The sequence below is a fragment of the Argiope bruennichi genome, chromosome 6 (assembly GCF_947563725.1).
Source record: "Argiope bruennichi chromosome 6, qqArgBrue1.1, whole genome shotgun sequence".
In the NCBI taxonomy this organism is placed as follows: Eukaryota; Metazoa; Arthropoda; class Arachnida; order Araneae; family Araneidae; genus Argiope; species Argiope bruennichi.
The window spans coordinates 92,569,578-92,589,235 of NC_079156.1; the positions used below are offsets into that span (position 1 = coordinate 92,569,578).

General features: G+C 30.2%; 1 protein-coding gene across 8 annotated transcripts in view; it reads left to right on the forward strand.

Moving 5' to 3' along the window:
* Window positions 1-19,658, forward strand: part of LOC129971466 (RNA-binding protein Musashi homolog Rbp6-like) — a 573,575-nt gene that overhangs the window by 446,772 nt on the left and 107,145 nt on the right. For all 8 annotated transcript variants that reach the window (XM_056085255.1, XM_056085256.1, XM_056085258.1 and 5 more), the window contains exon 7: window positions 11,725-11,773. In XM_056085255.1, the coding sequence (XP_055941230.1) occupies window positions 11,725-11,773 (49 nt within the window). The remainder of the gene's footprint in view (window positions 1-11,724; window positions 11,774-19,658) is intronic.

Sequence of the window (19,658 nt, forward strand, 5' to 3'; positions counted from 1 at the left end):
AAAAAATTAAAACTTCTTAATAGTACGCAAAGATAATTTTGCATTTTATTTCCTATCATTTTTTAAGGTTTAATTTATTCTAGAATAACTGAATGCATTTTTTAAAAAAATATTTTCTTTAATTTAGTTCGTAAAAGTTAAAAAAAAAAAGTATCCGAAGTCTTTAAGTGGTTTGAAGAAATAAGCTTTTAACTATACTAATAAAATGCAAATATTCGAAAGTTTAAGAAGTGTTTTTTATTCAAAGTAGAAAAATTTTACTAACTTATAATTTTAGACACTTTTTAAGACAAATATTAGGATGTTGGATATTGATCTGTTCTATATATGTATAGAAAATGCTGTATATAAATCATGATTTACTGGAGTTTCATTTTAAGAAAATTAGAATATATTGTTTTTGCTAAGAATAATGATTTTTTTTATGAATTCTTCAATATTAAATTCCTAGGTTGTCGTAGGATTCTCGATAGCAAATTGTTCCATTGAATATATTATGTTCCCAATATATTTTTATTTTCTCGTATATGAAGTATATAAAATCTATTGTAATTATCCAATAATTTGAACTCTAGATTTTTACAAATCCCCATGTTTCATATCTTTCTCAGTTTGGAAAACACATTTTTGACACTTTGTCTGACTGCCCATTCGTTTGTTTGACTGTGAATATGACAACTCCAAAACACTTATAACTTGACATATGAAATTTAATATTTGAATTTTAAGCCCTATTAAGAAATTTAGGATATTATGGATTTTAGATCACTGAGATTTTTATCAAAGTTTGAACGAAATCAAGTATCATTTAAATTGCGTAACATTCTTCTACTATTTTGATTAATTAATTTTAATAAGTTTTATATTATTTTTAAATCATAAAATGTTGCTTTTGAAAAAGTATTAACTTTTATCTATAATTAAATATTTTATTATTAAATGATATTTGCATTGAATTAAAAAAAATTTGCTATTTTTCAACATTGCTTTTTAATTTGAATTTTGCATTGTATTTTCCTTGATCAAATAATTATGTCAGTGTATCAGAATTTGCTACATAAAACTACTTGTGTGTGGATTTAAAGTCGATAGAAGTACATGGCGTACATTAAAGAGGGAAAAATGGTGGCTCTTAGACTTGCATTGTCAGAGGCCAATTTAGAAGGCATAATTCGGTTCTATCTAGTATAGGAAATTTAGTTAAATCTTTACGATAATAAAGAAATTTAGGAGGCTTGTTGGTCAAATATACCTTCCACAACCTAAAATAGATGTCTTACTTAGTTCCGATAATAAAGAATCGAATCCTTCTTGGTGGATTTGCAATTAAATTCAATTGCCTTAAATTCAATTTCGCTTTGAGGAAAATTTGCTCTAACCCGTGTTGTTTGTTGATAACGCTCTCATTTGAAAATCACTGGTAGGAACATATCCAGAGGCTAGAATTCCCCAGCCTCTTCCGCCGATACTAGTTCCTCAACCCTTTCATGTCAGCCATTAATCTCTCTAGGCTACTGATGGACATTCTGTTTACAAACACTAAGATAAATTATTTTATTAATAAAAAAAATTCGATTTCGAGATTCTGATGAATTTTTATGTTTGAGAATTCTTTGCGTTTGAAAAAACCAATTTGATAATTATTTCTACTTGTGCGTCTGTGAACACGCTAGCTCAAAAACTCTTTGAGCTAGACTTATCAAATTTAGTGCATAGTCTTAATACAAAATTTGTAGATTTTCTTCAAATTTTGGTCGAAGTTCACCAACAGAAAGTAGGTCTACCTATTTCTGTTTGCATACTAATAAATACGATAATACAAAATGAAAAAAAAGGCGTATGAAATGTGGTACTCAGTATTATTGTTTAAAATATAAGTCTGTATAAAATTTCGAATCATATCCATCAGAAGATTCCCTGTCTGTTGGTTTGTAGATACCAGTACATGTAAATGTACAGCTTAGACAAAATAAATTTGGTATTTGGTTTGAAAACCAAAATTATGAATTTATAACAAATTTCGGTTTTTGTCGATCAAAAAAGTGTACTAAATCCATACTCAGTTTTCTCCCCCATATTACTAATATTCTCCTTTGTAGGATTCTGTCCTTCTATTGGAGGGTGGAAAAGCGGGAGGGACACTCCGTCATTTGCTGATGTATGATTCCTAAACTATGAAGACTTTTATCTCTCATGGTTTTCACTGCCTTTCGCAAGATCTTCAGTTTTCAACTTAGTGGAAAGGGAGATAAAATATGTATTCGAACTATGCGATAAAGTTTCGGGGAGACATCTCCTGGTTTGTTAACCAGCCTGAAAAAAATGCATTTTAGTGTTAAAACTCATCACACTTTTGGTATTAGCTTCGTTACTTTGAATAGTTTAGAAATTACTGTTAAATATGCTTATGAATAATGCTGCAGAATTGTCTCGACATATTTTATTTTATAACACGATTAAAGCAGTACTTTAATCTAAAAATAAACATGATAAAAGTTCATGGATTCCAGCGAAATCTTTTTAATTCTTAATTGTGAAAGATATCTGAAGTCATTTTTTGGAAGTTGAATGAATTCGGGTAATCAAAATTCGCTCAACGGCCAAAATTCTTGGAAGTGGCGAAAGTTGAACATACTGGGAAATTTTAATCATAAGTTACGAAAGAATTCTGAAGAATAAAAACTTGTAAACTAAGTATGTCTCGCACATTGTTCTTTCTTTTCGTTCTTTGCCTCCAAGCTGTGTAGCAAAACGAATTCTGTGAACAACGCCATCTGTTTCCGGCAACACGAAATGTAGAGTTTGTTTTGAATTTGAAATGTACCGACACCATCTTGGATTTTGCTGTGTAGAATAATTTATGTCTGAATGCGAAATGTCGCTAAAAAAAGTAAATTATTTGATAGTTTCCTTATTTTAACACCGGGTAATTTATTGTTGCGAATATCTAATGCTATTGAAGCTAAATAAAGCAATTATAATAAATTGTATGATTTTTTTTAATTGCTATCTCAAAAATTATGCAAATTATTCTTCGATTTTTGTAGAATGTGCTCTGTAACTGAAAAGGTTAATACTTAATGTTTTTAATAAGCTCCAAATTAATATTTTATTACGAATGCATTATTTACGAATAACTATTGAATATTTAATATTGAATTATTACGAATAATACTAATATTCGTAATATTGAATTATTACGAATTAATACTAACTAATTGAATATTTACGAATAATTCGAATTATTACGAATATTTACGAATTCGTAATGCATTATTACGAATAAAAACGTATTTATCGCAAATTTAAATAGACTTGATGAATATTTAGCTTTTATTCCATTCATTCGAAAATCAAACTTCTCTATTTGAGTTTTAATTAATCTTGCATAGTATGTTAACCATTGGATTGTGTCCTAGTTTTTGTTGCCAGCGCTTTCACCATTTTGTGAGTATTTCTACCAATTAATTTAATTTTTGCAATAAATTCTAGTCCCGAATTTTTCCAAGTTTATTAAGTAGTCGCTATACCCATTGATTTGAATTCCTTTAGCATGTTTCTGTATCTTTTGATTTATTTTCAGTATAGAACCAGGTTTCTGGGAATCTTCATTTAATCTCATCAAATTTTATTTTTATTATTTGTTATTTATACAGTGTAATCCATGAAGATCTCGTGCTGTAAAATTGCGCCAAAGCAAAACAATTATCTCATATAAAAATTGAGTTGTGTCCAGCCAACATTTCCATCTTTCTAAGAATATTTCAACCAATTAACTGAATCGTTTTCAAACAATTTTAGCTCCCAGCTTTTTTCCAAGTTTAATAAACAGTCTTTTTACTCATTGATTTGAATTTATTTTTCATGATTTCATATCTATTGATTCTTTTATGTGCAGTGTGGACCAGATTTCTGTGGCATTGAAACTACATGTTACAAATATAATAAATAATGTCTTTAGATTTAACTTTAAGAATATTCCGATTTTCACATAGTAGATTCCATGACGATTCACTGCTGTAAAGATTTACCAAATCCAACCGATAATTTTATAAAAAATTTATTTATTCCAGCTACTATTTTTCAACTAAATATATCTAACTTAATATGCAACTAAAACTCAAATATATTCATAACTAATTTACAATTTTTTTCAATGCCAAAAAAAAAAAAAATACTCCCATTACATTGTAAGCATCCATCAAAACCACTACAATAAACACCCCGATGGAGATTCATTATTTTGATTTATTAGATAAAAATTTCTGATTTGAAAATTTTCCAAAATCAATTTAAAGAAACATACTTTATCAGAGCTTCCGATGGTAAATAAGGCGATAGTACATAGAGATTATACGGGTGCCTCCACTCGATTAGTTCTTTTGTGTAAGAAAAATTATGCCGTAAACTTTCTTTCCAATTACCAGAAACTCCAGCTTTCGCGAAAATATAATAGATCCCACTGTGATTTCGCATCCTTTCCTTAAACTGGAGTAATTACGGGAACATACTGGAGAGAAGGTCTTTAATTATAAATTTCATGCCTCAGGATTTTTTTTGCGTCCATTTACTTTTTCCCCCTTGATCCAGAACCACTCTATCAAAACTTCTTGATGAGGATGGTTACAGTGAAGAGAGGAAAAAAAAAATGACGGGGAATTAAAGGGTCTCTAATTGGACGGTCCCAAATCCCCTTCGAAATCTACCAGAAATCTATCATTGGGTCTTAGTTTTTACGCGGTCTGTTTCCTGCCTCAACCATATGTCTCAGAATGGAGTCTGCCAAGGGATAAGGCGGACACTGCTTTTATCTTCTTCTTGATGAAATTGCCCCTCCATAGCCTAGAATTCTGCAATAAAATCGCTCTCGTAAGAGAATTTTTTTCCTCTTCTTCTTTGCGCCGAAGAGAAATATACTATAGCATTGATTTAGTTTTTGTATAATTTATTTCTTTTTGACAGTTTTTGAAGCATTTGTTATTATTAGTTGAAAAGCAATACTTCCTTAAGAACGATTGCATTTATTTTGATCTTACAATATAAGCAATAAATGTCTACATTATGAAATCTGTGTAGGGGTAGGATCAGGACATAATATATTCGGTAGAGTAATTAGAATTCCGCCAGATTAGTGTCGCGAAGAGCGTGAAAATGATGATCCTAAATGATGAAATCCTAATGATTTAGTAGAACATCTTCTGTAACGGACCACGTGGAAATTTAAATAAATAGTCAAACGCTTCTACTGACTGCAGAGGCCCTTTTACGTGTCGGGAATGTGATAGAATTATAGACTACCTCAAATGTTTAGATTGAAATAATTTTGAAAACACGTACCTTGTTGATTATACTGCAGATCACATAATAATCTTTATTGTCATCAGAAAGTTTGTCATATTTCCCATGACTATTTTCTTTATACTTTTTTTAAGTAGTTAAAATATTAAGTAGAATATATTTTATTAATGGAGTAATGATATTTTGTATTTTATTAAGTAATTTCTATATAATATAGTATAGAAAATTGTAACAGTCTACTTATAATCGGTCAATCCAGCAATATTGTGTCTATATAACATGTTGCAGAATAAATGATTTCCTTCTGCCGCAATTCAAAATAATTTTCAGTTGTTATTAAACTCGATATTTTTCATTTTTTTTTACTATTCATAACTTGACACTGATTAATTGTTTTCTGTGTTTCATACTTCCAATTTAATATTTAAATCATTTCCATTTTTAATGGAATACGGTTAATTCATTCCGCCTTTTGATTCAATATGACACATTCATTACGATTTTTATACAACATTGTTATTTTGTTCCTTTATTTGGTATAATATGATTGATTAATTGTCTTTTTTTGATACAATTTCAATACATAATTTCGATGCATTCACTTTGTGATTCGATACATCCTAGTGAATTTGTTTCGTGCTTTGATGTAATATGGGCAGTTTTTCCTTCGATACATCGCAATGAATTTATTCCGTGCTTTGATGCAATATGGTCACTTTGTTTCGTGCTTTGATGCAATATGGTCCGTTTTTTTCTTTGATACATCTTGGAGAATTCGTTCCATGCTTTGATGCAATATGGTCAGTTTTTTTCTTTGATACATCTTGGAGAATTCGTTCCATGCTTTGATGCAATATTATCAATTTGTTCTTTGATACATCGCGGTGAATTTATTCCGTGCTTTGATGCAATATGGTCAATTCGTTCTTCGATACATCGCGCTCAATTTGTTCCGTGCTTTGATGCAATATGGTCAGTTTTTTTCTTTGATACATCTTGGAGAATTCGTTCCATGCTTTGATGCAATATGGTAGATTTATCCTTTGATACACCGTAGTTAATGTCAGATACTTTGATGCATAATTAATGCGGTCCTTTGTTTGACTCTTTTCTTTCTTCTATAGAACACGGTTAACTCATTCAGTGATTTCATATATAATGACTAATTCGGTCAATATGCTCGTTAGTTCATTATTCGTCCATTAATCATTTTTTTTGCCAACACAATTGATTTATTTCGTAATTTTTCGTAATAATATTCATAATTTTATAAAATACGGCCAGATTGAATTGCTCTATAGGAAGTTTGCATTTACTAAGTGTGAAAAAGAATAAGAATTTTGTTAAATTTGTAATCTTAAGACTGATGTTAAATTTTCTGGAGTATAATTGCGAATATTATTGCTGAATAATAGGCTTGGTGGGGGAAAAAAACCTGTATCAAGGACCTTTTTTCCAGAAAAACTGTTCCAGAAAAAACATGGCAAATGCCTTCCGAATTAAACTACTAAGATAGGCAGGGCGCTCTATATCCTTTATGAAATTGGCATCTCATTCCCTGCTGGTTAAACTCCTCGACGTCCAGTTATCTCCGCGTCTTAACAACCCATCACTGAAATGACCAGCTGGAATGATTGATTCCAGTTTCGGCTACCTCGGAACGAGTCCACAATGCGACATTGTCAGAAACAGTCGCATCTTCCCAAATAACAGTTCCGGACAGATAAGGCACCGATAAATGCCCCGAGCACCTCTAGTGATGGAGTCCGGGGACCGGTGGAGGCAGAATAAGTTTTTGGAGCCACATTAATCGTGTTTGTCTCCCGGAAAAAACAAATAAAACCTCCGCCGAGGCTAACAAAAAGGGGTCGTTCCGATAAGCTTTTGCTTCTTTCTTTTGCCAGATAAGGCTTTTTCTTTCTTCTTCGGGCATGGAAGGCATTTCTAAGATCTTCGCAACATCCGCATTGTTTACGGTCACAGATAACTCCACGCGGGACTCCTGTGATAGGTGGCCTCTGTGCGATTCTTGATTGCATTGTTCGCTATGCGAGCATTTCTTTGCGTCGCATTTTTTTGCTTAAAAGATCCCGGCATTTGAATAAAAGGGGTAGGATGTTTCGGCTTTTTGGATGGAAAGCATTATTTAGATGTGTTTCTTGTTATTTTCATAAAGCGTTTAGGGTTTCAGAGTTTCTTTTTTGTATGGTACTAGCTTTATTACTGGGTTTTTCGTGAGATAGATAAAAATATTTCTTTTATTGCAGTAGCACAGCATGAGACTCCTAAATGCACCAGAGATATAAATGTTTACTGTTCTATTCTGAATTATTTTACATATCGAATTTGATGTAACAAGAAGCCATATAAAAAACGACATGCAAAATAATTCAAAACAGAAAGTTAAACACATACACACACACATATATTTATATAATATAACAATTAGCCTTACTGAGTGGGGTTGCTAATCGATGACTTCATCAAGTTTCCTGGATGTCCTCTGGCTATGTGGGGATATTAGCATATAATAATTAGCTAGCTGCCTTTCACTATCAGCATTTACCCCAGAATATTGGATTTCCCTGGCTGTGAAACTATTGATACGGAATGCATTTACTTAATGTATCAACATATTATTTGATAAGAATTCAATGGAATCAGTCTATTACAGATTATTGCATGAGCAAATTAAAAAAGTGTACATAATGCGCAATAAAAGAGGCAACGAAAATCTTTCTTAGAAATCAACGCCCTCCCCCCCAAAAAAAAACAATATTTTCATTTAGTTTAGCAAGAGCACGCGAATTGAATACTTTAATGCAACGGTGAAAATTGTTAAATTTCGTTATAACAATAAAAACATTGCTACAGATTGTGTATCAGGCTATATTTTAAAATAATTAAAATCAGAGAAAAAATGTTCCGAAATCAAATTGGTGTCAATAAAAAGGTGAGATTTAAGATAGTGTAGAAATAATATTTGTGAGATGATATTCTCGAATAATATAGCTGAAAAACACCCAAAACGTTCTTTACTTTTTATTAACTTTTTGACTTTGAAATATTATCAGTAAACAATTTTTGTCTTTAAATTATGAGTATTAAGTTTCATCAAGATTGGACTAAAGCTGAAGATTTGTATGAAAGACGTTAGACCAAATTTTTGTTTTCTCTTTAAAATTATGGGTACGATGTATTCTCAAGATTGGTGGAAAGCTGTGGATTTATGTTAAAGACAAACAAATAAAATCTTCATCTTTATAAATAATAATCCTTTCCCTTAATTAAATAGAAAATAAAGGAAAAAACTTCAGAAACAATTACGGAAGTTTAAGTTATCTTGAAGGAAATTATCTTGAAATCTTACGGAAGTTATCTTGAAATCCTTCCCTAAACAGCGCATAGATTTCATGCTATTATCATCAATCGTTTTAGAAGAATTTTCGTGACAGATTAACTCATGTCTTTTTTGTTTCATATTATAAATTCTCACCTCTGTATCTGTCATATTATACGGATTTTATTAACACTGTTAAGTAAAAACGTTCTTTTTGTTTTCTTTGTGCATGAAGAAATGAACGCGTTAATAAATCTTAGTATCTGAAGGAAGAATATAAATCTGAAATTATATTATTCAACATTAAGCGAAAATTATTGAGATGCTATATTATGTAATATCTATACCTATTCTGATTTCGTTGATTTTTTTTGGGGGGGAGTTAATTTTTAACATGGCTTGCACATGTCTGAATTTAACAGAGAAACTGATGGTCACTTTTTGAATTAAAATTCAAAATCCTCTAGAAGATTATATGAATACAATGATCATCGCATCATTTTCATAAAACACCCCTCCAAAATGATTCGGTATCATTATAATTTTCCAGTATCCTCTTTAACGACAACCCTTTCATTCTCCAAGAACTCCAAAAAGGATTGAGACCCGCAATTATATTTCCCGAAATGCCTTAAACTCATCAGTTCCGTCCGAGCACGACGAAGATATAATTAGGAGCTTATCACCACTCCTTTTCTTCTCCCCCCGAATCGCATTCCACCCCTGACCCTCCCCAAATAGACGAATACCTTGCATATTCTTCACAGAAGACCCTGAATAATTCTGAAATTTTTTTTCTTGTTTGTCACAGTACAAACCATGGCAAAGATTACACGCATCCCAGTGGCCATGGAATGACAAACTTAGTTTTACAAAGATCTCGACCTCTGTCTCTCTCCTCCCTCTAAATAAAATGGAACCTTCTTCCTTTTTGGATTCCTTGTCGCCAGGAAGCTTTGTGATTTAAACTATTGGGGGTGATAGGCATAGTTTTTGGCAGCCTGATCATTCCCTTTCCTCCCTCCCGTTTGCCGGATAATGAAAGATCCGGCTCGCCCTGGTAATGAAGTCCACGGAAGTAGAAGTAATTACAGATTTAAGTGAGAGAAACTTCAGTATTTTGCGGAGTTTGACATTAACACATTAATACCTCAAGGGGTTACGGTTCCAGGGATGGTGGATGATGATGATGATTATGTTGCATAGTTTGATTCGGTGATGCGTCAGAAGATGTTAAAAATTATTTTTCTTGCTATTCGGGAAAGAGAGAACGTAATCCGGAGATTTTACATATCAAGTAGCTGGGAAAGGGTTGAAAGCTTTGAAATTTTGATTATATGTTTTGGTATCTAACAGTTGAGGTTTAATCTTATATTTATAAGACAGAATTTGATACGTATCGTATCGGAGGAGTTAAGTTCTTTAATTTGATAGTGTTTTCGAATATTTAATGGCAGTTTTGTTAATTAACTGTATTGAGCAAAGAATTGTAAGCTGACAATTTAAGAAATAGCATTAGCGGTTCAGTTAACTATTCAAGCTGTATCTGACACTAGATACTTTAGAATTAATGCAGGGGATTTCAAAATTAATAGAATAAATTTTAAGGAATAGTAGAAAACATTACAAGTGTTATTCATGTTATTTGCAGACATGAAACGAAAATTGTTTATTTGTAACACCGTCAAAAAGTATTTATTTCGATAATAATAATGATATCCACCAATCAGGGATAGCCTTAGTGGAGTGTTTGGTATACAATTTCAAAGAATGCATGTATTTATCTGCAGTATACAGTTACAACAAAGATTCCAACAAGATCCCTATAATGTTAAAACATTTAAGCAGGAATTTTTTGAATGCCTACCGTCTTTGCGTCATTTGTTATTACTGTTGGCGAACGCGATCTTGTAGAGTTAAAGTAGAATTCAGTTCAGACGATGCTCTTCAACGATGCTGTAAATAATAGATGCCCTCCCCCCATCCTTTTGCTATTTTATTTACGTTTATACACTTTACTTATACCCATACATTACTCTCTGTAGTGCTAATAAAGAGGATGGTGTGTTGGCGCTATATATGATACACACTTGATGTAAAACTATAAAATTTGAAAACAAATGTACTTTGGAATGTGGAAATGTGCACCTGCAAAGCGATTTTTTTAAAAAAAAATTCAATTAGAATTTTTATTTAATTTTAATTAAGTCGTTTTTTTGCGTTTTCCCGCAATAATTTCCAAAAATTAAAATTGCACACATTTTTTTACTCCATTTTAAAACTTTTAAAAAATGTCTTTTCGATGATGTCAAGTTAGTTGCGTGCGTTTTTCCTACTTTTTTCTTTTAGAGGTAAAACATTTTACTGCAAGGATTTTTAATAGACAAATTTTATGGAGAAATTTTTGCAAAAATTTTAATGCACACTTTAAAAACAGATTTTACCTCAGTGCTTTTATTTATGGTAACAAATTAACAATTCCATGCATTAAGTTATTCTATGAAATAACTTATGATAAACAATTAGAGTTCGAAAAAAAATGCAGCAAATAATCATGTTTAGTAAAATTTTAAATTTTTCTTTTGTTACAATACTTTTTTTTACATTACTTGAAGATAACATTATTGAAATCAACTTTTAATTGTTTTAGTTAACACAGTGGCTTTTATGCGTTTATTTTCAGCCAAGGTATAATATTGTGCCAGGATATTACTATATTTAAATATTCTGATTTTTAATTAAATTTCTACCAGTATGCAAAACTCGTGTATAAATATACACAGATATATATTGGGTAGACTTTTTTTTTATTCGTAGACAAGCAATAAGAGAATTTATAATTTTTATTCGTAGATAAGCATAAGAGCAGAACCGTTTTTGCTTTCTCAAACCGGTATTTCAGCGTCACGTTTTCTCTCATAGTTTCTGTAAAAGTGTTTTTCTTACTTGAATTGTCTTACTGTAAGAAAAGAAATGCCATTTGGACGGACTAGCAATATGTCAAAGCATGATAGTGATTTATTTTTAAATATATTTTATTATTAATAAGCAAATTTTTAATATTTTTTTTTCTTTTGTCTTTTCAGATAGAAGATGCTATGTTGATGTTCGACAAACAGACCAACAGACATAGGGGTAAGTACTTATTATTATTATTTTAAGAATTGCAATAAACTCATTTTTATAATTGCATCTGATTTTTTTTTCGAAACTTGTATTTAACATTACAGAAATATTTAATATTTAACTGTTAACTTTTAAAAAAATGATGCACTTTTGGATGTATTAAAAATTTTGTAAAGATGAGAGCACATTGTTGTTCTCTGTTGTAAATTAAAATAGTAAAAATAAAGCTTGAAATTAAAAGAAAAATACCAAAATTATTATTTAAGAAACACATATATGTAATTACGTGTTTATAATTATTTAAATGCAAAATATTTAGTTTTTTTCTTTAAGAATATCAAGACTTCTTTCCTTTTCGTTATTTTCTCATCCCATTTATCAACATGTATTATTTTAAAAATATAAGTGGCAAGCGTTGAACATTTTTATTTATATACAATTCACAATAAATACAATGTTGCTTTTTCATATACTTAGTACAGAGAAAATATTGTAATCGTCAAAAAATTATAACTTCCCGATTTTGACGAATCTCCATATTTTAAACTCTGTTCGAAAAACACATTTTTGAAAAATATCCGTCTATCTGTGACTAAAGAAAACTCAAAAATGCTTTGACGGCTGAAATTCGGTACACGGTGTTTAAACTAAATTTTCAGATTTCTGCCAACTTTTGAGTAAAATCTTCTCAGAGGAAGTCTGTCTGTCCGACCTTTCGAATATAATTTAGCACGATAACTGTAAAAACGATGTGAGTTAGATTGATAAAATTCGATACACATATTTAACATCTACATTGTAGACACCTATCAAATTTTGAGCCAAAGGGATTGAATGTCTGTCGGTCTCTACCATCAGAAAAATATAAACTAAAACACAATGACACATATATCAAATTTGGTATGGGATTTTGTGACTACAGGTATAATTTTCTGTCAAATTTCTGTTTCAATCGGTTCGGAAAAACACGTTTAAAACACGAATTTGATTTTCGAATACTTTTAGCCACATGCCAGGTATTAATCGCCAAAAAATTCGCCAAGGATTCCACGATGGATTGAATAAAAATGCTATATTAGCGTTAAAGGATGATATTTTGTAACTATTGAACGTCAATGCTATACAGGGTGTTTTTTGGAATAACACCTTCATTAGAAAGTATGCGAAAGCGTTTGGGAGTTAACTCCTTCTTGTTATGTAGTTAGAACTCAAGATTTCATTGAAACCAATCGATTGATAAGTGAGCATTTTAAAATTTCTTTTGATCTTACGTAAAGAAAGCGAATGTTTTGCCACTAAGTTGTATTTTTAAAAATTTCTTTTAAATTAAAAAAATATATAATAAATATCCTTCTACCATTAAAATTAAAACTAATAAAATTTATGATAATTTATGCCAATGTATAGAAAATTAGAATATACCCAATTACTAAGTAAAACTAATAAACTAATAATAAAACTAATAAAATTTATGATAATTTCTGCCAATGTATAGAAAATTAGAATATACCCAATTACTAAGTAGCACGACAATTATTTTTCAAATGCTCTTCTGCCTTAATATTTCTTTAAAAAAAATGTTTGCTATCCGTAACAACCCTCATCTTATAAGCCATCCCTCCCTTAACTTTTCTATTTTTAAAAGAAACAAAGAAGAAAAGAAGCATGGAAGGAGCGAGCGATCAGGATACTGCAATATCTCGAAGAACTTAACGTATTCCCATCAACCATAATCTCATCAACTCAATATCCAAAAATCGACGATGGGCCGGAGAAAAAAAGTGCATTCCTAAATCTAATTTAACGTCTTTTCTGCCTCTTGTAAAATGTGCTGTGATGGAAGGATAATGGGGAAGGGGGGGGGGAGGATTGGATCGAAGCATCCATCCACCCCCCTTCCCACACTACTAATCGCTCATTTTCGAACTGAAACCTATCGCAAAAGATCGTCCTGGCCAATCAGCGCGCTCCGTTAGACAGCGGATGGGAAAATGCATAATACCCCGATGAATATTAACGTTAATTTCGAGGCCGGATAGTCACTTTTGGTGTGCGTCCCGGACTCTAGCCGGATACGCTTTAATTAACGCTAACGATGTTTCTGTTGTGCGCTGGTTGGGCGTGTTTCTAGCCCCCTGCAGGATCGTTTGCTGCTGCTTCCTCCCTCCTCCTTAGATGATGATAATAGGGTGGAAGGCGGTACCCCTGGAGGGGCATATTCGTATGATGATGCTTGAATATTTTTAGAACTGGGGTCGTTCATCAAAAGTATGCATGAATAATTTTAAATTTAAGAAATCGATATGATTTCCAACTTACAATACATTTTGTCAATACAACACATTTTGCAATACAATAAATTTTGCTGGGTTTTTAGCTTTTGCTATTTTTGGTCATACAATATATTTTGCTGGGTTTTTAGCATTTGCTATTTTTGGTCATACAATACATTTTGCTGGGTTTTTAGCTTTTGCTATTTTTGGTCATGCAGTAAATTTTGCTGTATTTTTAGCTTTTGCTATTTTTGGTCATGCAGTAAATTTTGCTGGGTTTTTAGCTTTTGCTATTTTTGGTCATGCAGTAAATTTTGCTGGATTTTTAGCTTTTGCTATTTTTGGTCATGCAGTAAATTTTGCTGGGTTTTTAGCTTTTGCTATTTTTGGTCATGCAGTAAATTTTACTGAAAAAACAATTCAAAACTCATTTGAAAAATCTCTGTTGAAAATAAAATAGTTACATAATAATTATATTTGTCGTTAAAAGAGAAAAAAAACTACAAATTCAATAATCTTTCGAAAGACCTTGGCCCTTTTTTTTACTATCTAGATGCTATGCCAATAGACAATTTTACTTTATATACAAGTTTGCTTAATTATTAAGCCATTTAACAATTTGGATTTAACTCTCATCAAAGAACTTATCAGTGTCTTGACTAATCAGTGTCTAAATTGTTTTATTTTATTATCCTATAACACCATGCAAGATGAGTTCATTAATGAAAGAAGGTGGCAATAATAATCCTACTGACGATAAAAGAATTCAGATTTTATATTAGTTTAACTTAAAATAAGAGGAATGCCTTTTCCCATCTATTTGTGATAAATGCTATCTGAAGGGATTAATTGAGATTTCTCCTATTTGGTAATTTAAAGGTTAAATTATATCTCTGACTTTTGTGTATGTCCGTATTCTGAACTTCATTGCAGTTACTACGTTTAAAATGTCATAAAAAGTGTTTACTTCATAATTGTTCGCTTCAATTTCATCAGTTATTTCAACTTTTTTTTATGTCACTCTAGAAGAAGAGAATTTAGAAGATTATAAGTCGCAATTCACGTTCAGTTTTATCTGAGAACTGAGTCAATAAAATTATGTTTCATAATTTAGATATTCATAGATGAATTTCCAAATTTCAGCAGTGGAAAATTTTAATTCTAAATTTACGACTCATACATTTCTATTCTAAAAATCGAATTTACGGCTATTGAAGCTCTCGCATTCCATGCTTTCCTTTGAGATAGAACTGAGTCAATAAAATTATATTTCATAATCTAGACATTCATAAATGAATTTCCGTATTTTAACAATGGAAAATTTTAATTCTAAATTTATGGCATAGACGAATTTTTTGTTAAATTCTGATTTATGGTGGTTGAAACTCGAATTCCATGTTTTAATTTGGGTGAGAATGGTGTTAATTCAAGTTATTTCATTTTCTAAATATTTATAAACTTGCTTTCTAAATTTATGGCAGAAGTTTCTTTTTTGGCCTTAAGTATGTTGTGGACTAATGCTTACCCTGAACACATGGAACTTCTTTATGTAATCTCGGAATTTATGTGCTCTTGTTTTTGCTCAACCAAGTTATAAAGAGAGTGAGAGAGAAAGAACAATGTCCGAGTTGTATTCTCTAAATCCTGCACTTACCGTTCCAGAGAACGCTAACAAAAGCAACCGACTAACTGCATCATTTCCGCTACGTCGACTCTGACGTCATTTGATGGAACCGAACGAACTTCCTGTCATTCTGGCTCACAGATTAATCTTAATTTACTGCTGCAGCGTTTCTTTTTTTTTTTTTATCGTATGATTTCCTTGAGTGCAAGTCCACTTACGATTTAACGTTGCGAGGCGAAAACTCTTCTTGAAAAATGTTAAAAGAAGAAGAGAGAAGAAAATGAATTAAAAAAAGAAAAGAAAGGAAACTTAAGAAACTAGTAGTAGTGAATAAAAGTAGAAAGGCAGGGTAAATAAAGCAGAACTAAATGGGGAAGTTGAAGAAGGAAAGAACAAAAAAATTTGTGTAAAAAAATAAGCAATAAATAAAAAAAAGGGTAGAAAGGAAATAATTTCTAGAGACAGAAGGTACCCCTCTATTTATTAGGAAATCATTTGCAAACATAAACATTTTGCTTCAGTTATCTGTCGTCCGCTCCAGAAGTTTTTTATGGCCATGTTGCCTAAAAGTTTATTTCCTCTTCGATAAACAGCACAGGGACCGTCCTGAAAACTAGAATGCTTATCTGCAGACGATAATAAAAGTGCTTACCACTGACACTATTCCCTGTGTCTCATATTCCAAACATATGAGGTACATTCTTAAGTTTAGCAAACATGTTCGCATATCAAAAGTTTTGTGAATTAAATCACTTCCTAAACCAATTTATGTTTCTCGCAATTAAAACAACTTTGCAAATTAAATCGTTTTCTAAACCGATTGGTATTTCACTAATCAATTTTTCTCACAATCCAAACAACTTTTCAAATTAAATCGCTTTCAAAACCGATCGGTATTACACTAATAAGTATTTCTCACAATCCAAACAACTTTGTAAATTTAATCGTTTTTAGAACTTATCTTTATTTCACTGATTTGTATTTCTCACAATCCAAACAACTTTGTAAATTTAATCGTTTTTAGAACTTATCTTAATTTCACTGATTTGTATTTCTCACAATCCAAACAATTTTTCAAATCAAATCATATTTCCGAACCAATTTGTGTTTCTCACAAATCAAACAATTTTATTCCCTCCTCCCAGTTTTATTGATTTTAAAAGATTTTTTTTGCGCAATCCAATGCGTTTAAAGAGCATAAAATCAGATAAATGTAAAATAATTAAAATAAGTTCTGCCTTTATGAAAGATTTTATTATTTAAAACATTCCAATTGCAATAGAACACACTATAATATAATTGAATGAAAAAACTTTACTAGGACAAAATGAAATTATAATTTAAAGAAATTATATGATTGAACGACTTTAAATACGATTATGGTCTTTAGAAAATATATATTTTGATTGCTTTCTTTCATGTATTATATCTCACAAAGCTTAAAATAAAATAAAAATTGGGACATGTGCACTTGCTTAGAAAATTGGATTGCTTACATTTATCTTCTTTTGAATACAATTATTTAATTCAGTTTAAAATTATATGATTATATGAAATTTAAAGCGGTAAAAAATAGCAAAGACTTTTTTTTTTATCTCATTCTGAAATTGAAAAAGAAATTTGGGAAAACAATTTCTAGGAATAAGCTTTTAAAAAATGTTCGGTTATCAGATAAAGAATCAAATCATTATCATTCCAGAAATCAAAATAATTTTACAAATAAATCTTATTAAATTTCCCATTTTGAGTGCTTATAATATATAAAATTATTTCAAATTATTTCATGCGAACAAAAATACCTAAAAATAATCTCACATTTCGTTTTTAGTTTTTAAATATTTATTTTGCATCTTGTTTTTTTCTTTTTAGTGTTATGATAAGCTTTAACAACAAAAATAATTTCATGATGACTCAAAATTGAATAAAATTTTGCTCCAAAATACAATTATATAGGTTTTATACTATTAAAAGAACAATTTTATTTTCGGAAAAGTTTTCTTTATATTGTCTGCTTTCATCAAAATGCACGTAATAAGTAAAAAAAAAATCTAATAGTTCTAATCAAAAAGAATCGCTTAAAATTGAAGAATACTTTTTTGTGTGGTTTAAAGAATTCATCTAATTTTCTAACTGAGCCAAAATATAAGAGAATTACGTATTTTTTTCAAAAACTGTTAATATCATTCCTAAAGTCATTATGGCTCAGCTTTTCAATTTTATTCTAAAAACTTTTTTCCCTTATGTTGCCAGCTTGAAATTTAATCAATAACGTCGACTTTTAATTCGTTTATTTGATTTTTTTTTCGCTCTGCATCTTTTCAATCATCATTTTGAGTTTAATATCTCCGAAACATGATTACATAGAAGTAAAGATTAATAGGGAAAAAAACGCTAAAATAAAAATCTTGCGAAATAATAACGTTTTGTTTCGAAATAAAAGACGCATGGATAGAATGAATGAAAAGAAGGGAGGAGAAAATAAATAAATAAAAACACAAAAACGCAACACGATTATCATACAACGCCGGTTTTATGAGAGAACAGGAAATAAAATAAACAGAATAAGTGCCTGACGGAATGGCAACGGTTGCGTTGCCGACGACTATCGCTTTCTCTTTTGGCGATTTTTCCGAAAGATTAAAATGTCAGACAAAGTTGAAAGTACTATTAGGGAAGGAAGTTTTACGGGCACGGGGACTGTCAATTAATTATTTAATCTTAAATGAAGGGTTTTTTCCTTTTTATTTTCGTTACTAAGTTTTAAAGATTATTATTTTCACTGAGGAATTTAAATAACTGATACTTTAGATTGTTAATTTGAAAATCTCTCAAGCTGAGCTTAATTACAGTTATAAATTATCGTTGCGTAATATATGAATTTTATTAGTCTGCATGGCTTAATATTATGGAATTTTCATGGGGATAAGGGGAAAAAAAAGAACAAATTCCGTCGCATTAACAACTGAATAAAATTGAAATGCGAAAGTCCTGAAGCGCTAATGTAGGTGTTTTAATTGCAAATATTTGTCTTATAGTTTGTAATTTACTTTTAATGGGTTTAAGAGAATTCCTGTTACTTTGATACTTTAATCACTTCGGAAGATTTCGTAACATACCATTAAGTTGTACCTTAAATTAAATCGCATAAAGGTTGAAATTTTTCAGAGGATTTTCTCCAGTTTCTTTTCGGTGATTATGTTGATGGCTTGATACAAAATTTTTAATTTATTCGCTTAAATTTGAACGACAAAAATGCATAATGGCTATATTGAGCTATAAAATCTTATCTTAATAATAATGTTCTGTGAATTAAGTCTCAAAATAATAATATTTCAAAATCTTAAAAAAGGTAATTTGAGAAGATAAATATTTATTTTAGGTAAGTTATTATCTCATTTATTTTTTATCTTGTGTAGTTTATATAATAAACATATTAGTCCAGATACTTTTTATTGCGTGTTCTTATTTAATTTAACTTTTGTCATTTTCAATTGAATTTTTTTAATTCAATTATTTGGTCAATTTCTGATTCTCTAGAGTTCTGAAAGTTAGTACAAATTCATTTTCGTAAAGCTAATATAGTATTTACATAGCTTCGGAATTAAATTTTTATTTTGCATTCGTGGCGCTATCTGTACCACTAATGTGAAATAAAAATGTAAAATGTAACTTCGTAAAAATTGTTACGAGATTTAATAACATTTATTTAAATAAAAAAAAAAACTTGTTAAATGTCTGTAAAAATAGAGAATAAATAATTTTATAAATGCATACTAACTAAAATGCCTTAAGATTTTCAACACTTTAATAAAGGTGCATCTTTAAAATTGATACTAGTTGGTACATTTCAAATAGATTTTTTTTTTCACAAACATATAACACATCTTCATAAACAGAATATACATATTTATGTTATTAACTAATTACTAATTCAGTAATTTTTTTCACTTGAGTGGCAATATAGACACGTATTCCTCTATTCTTTGAATCTTAACAT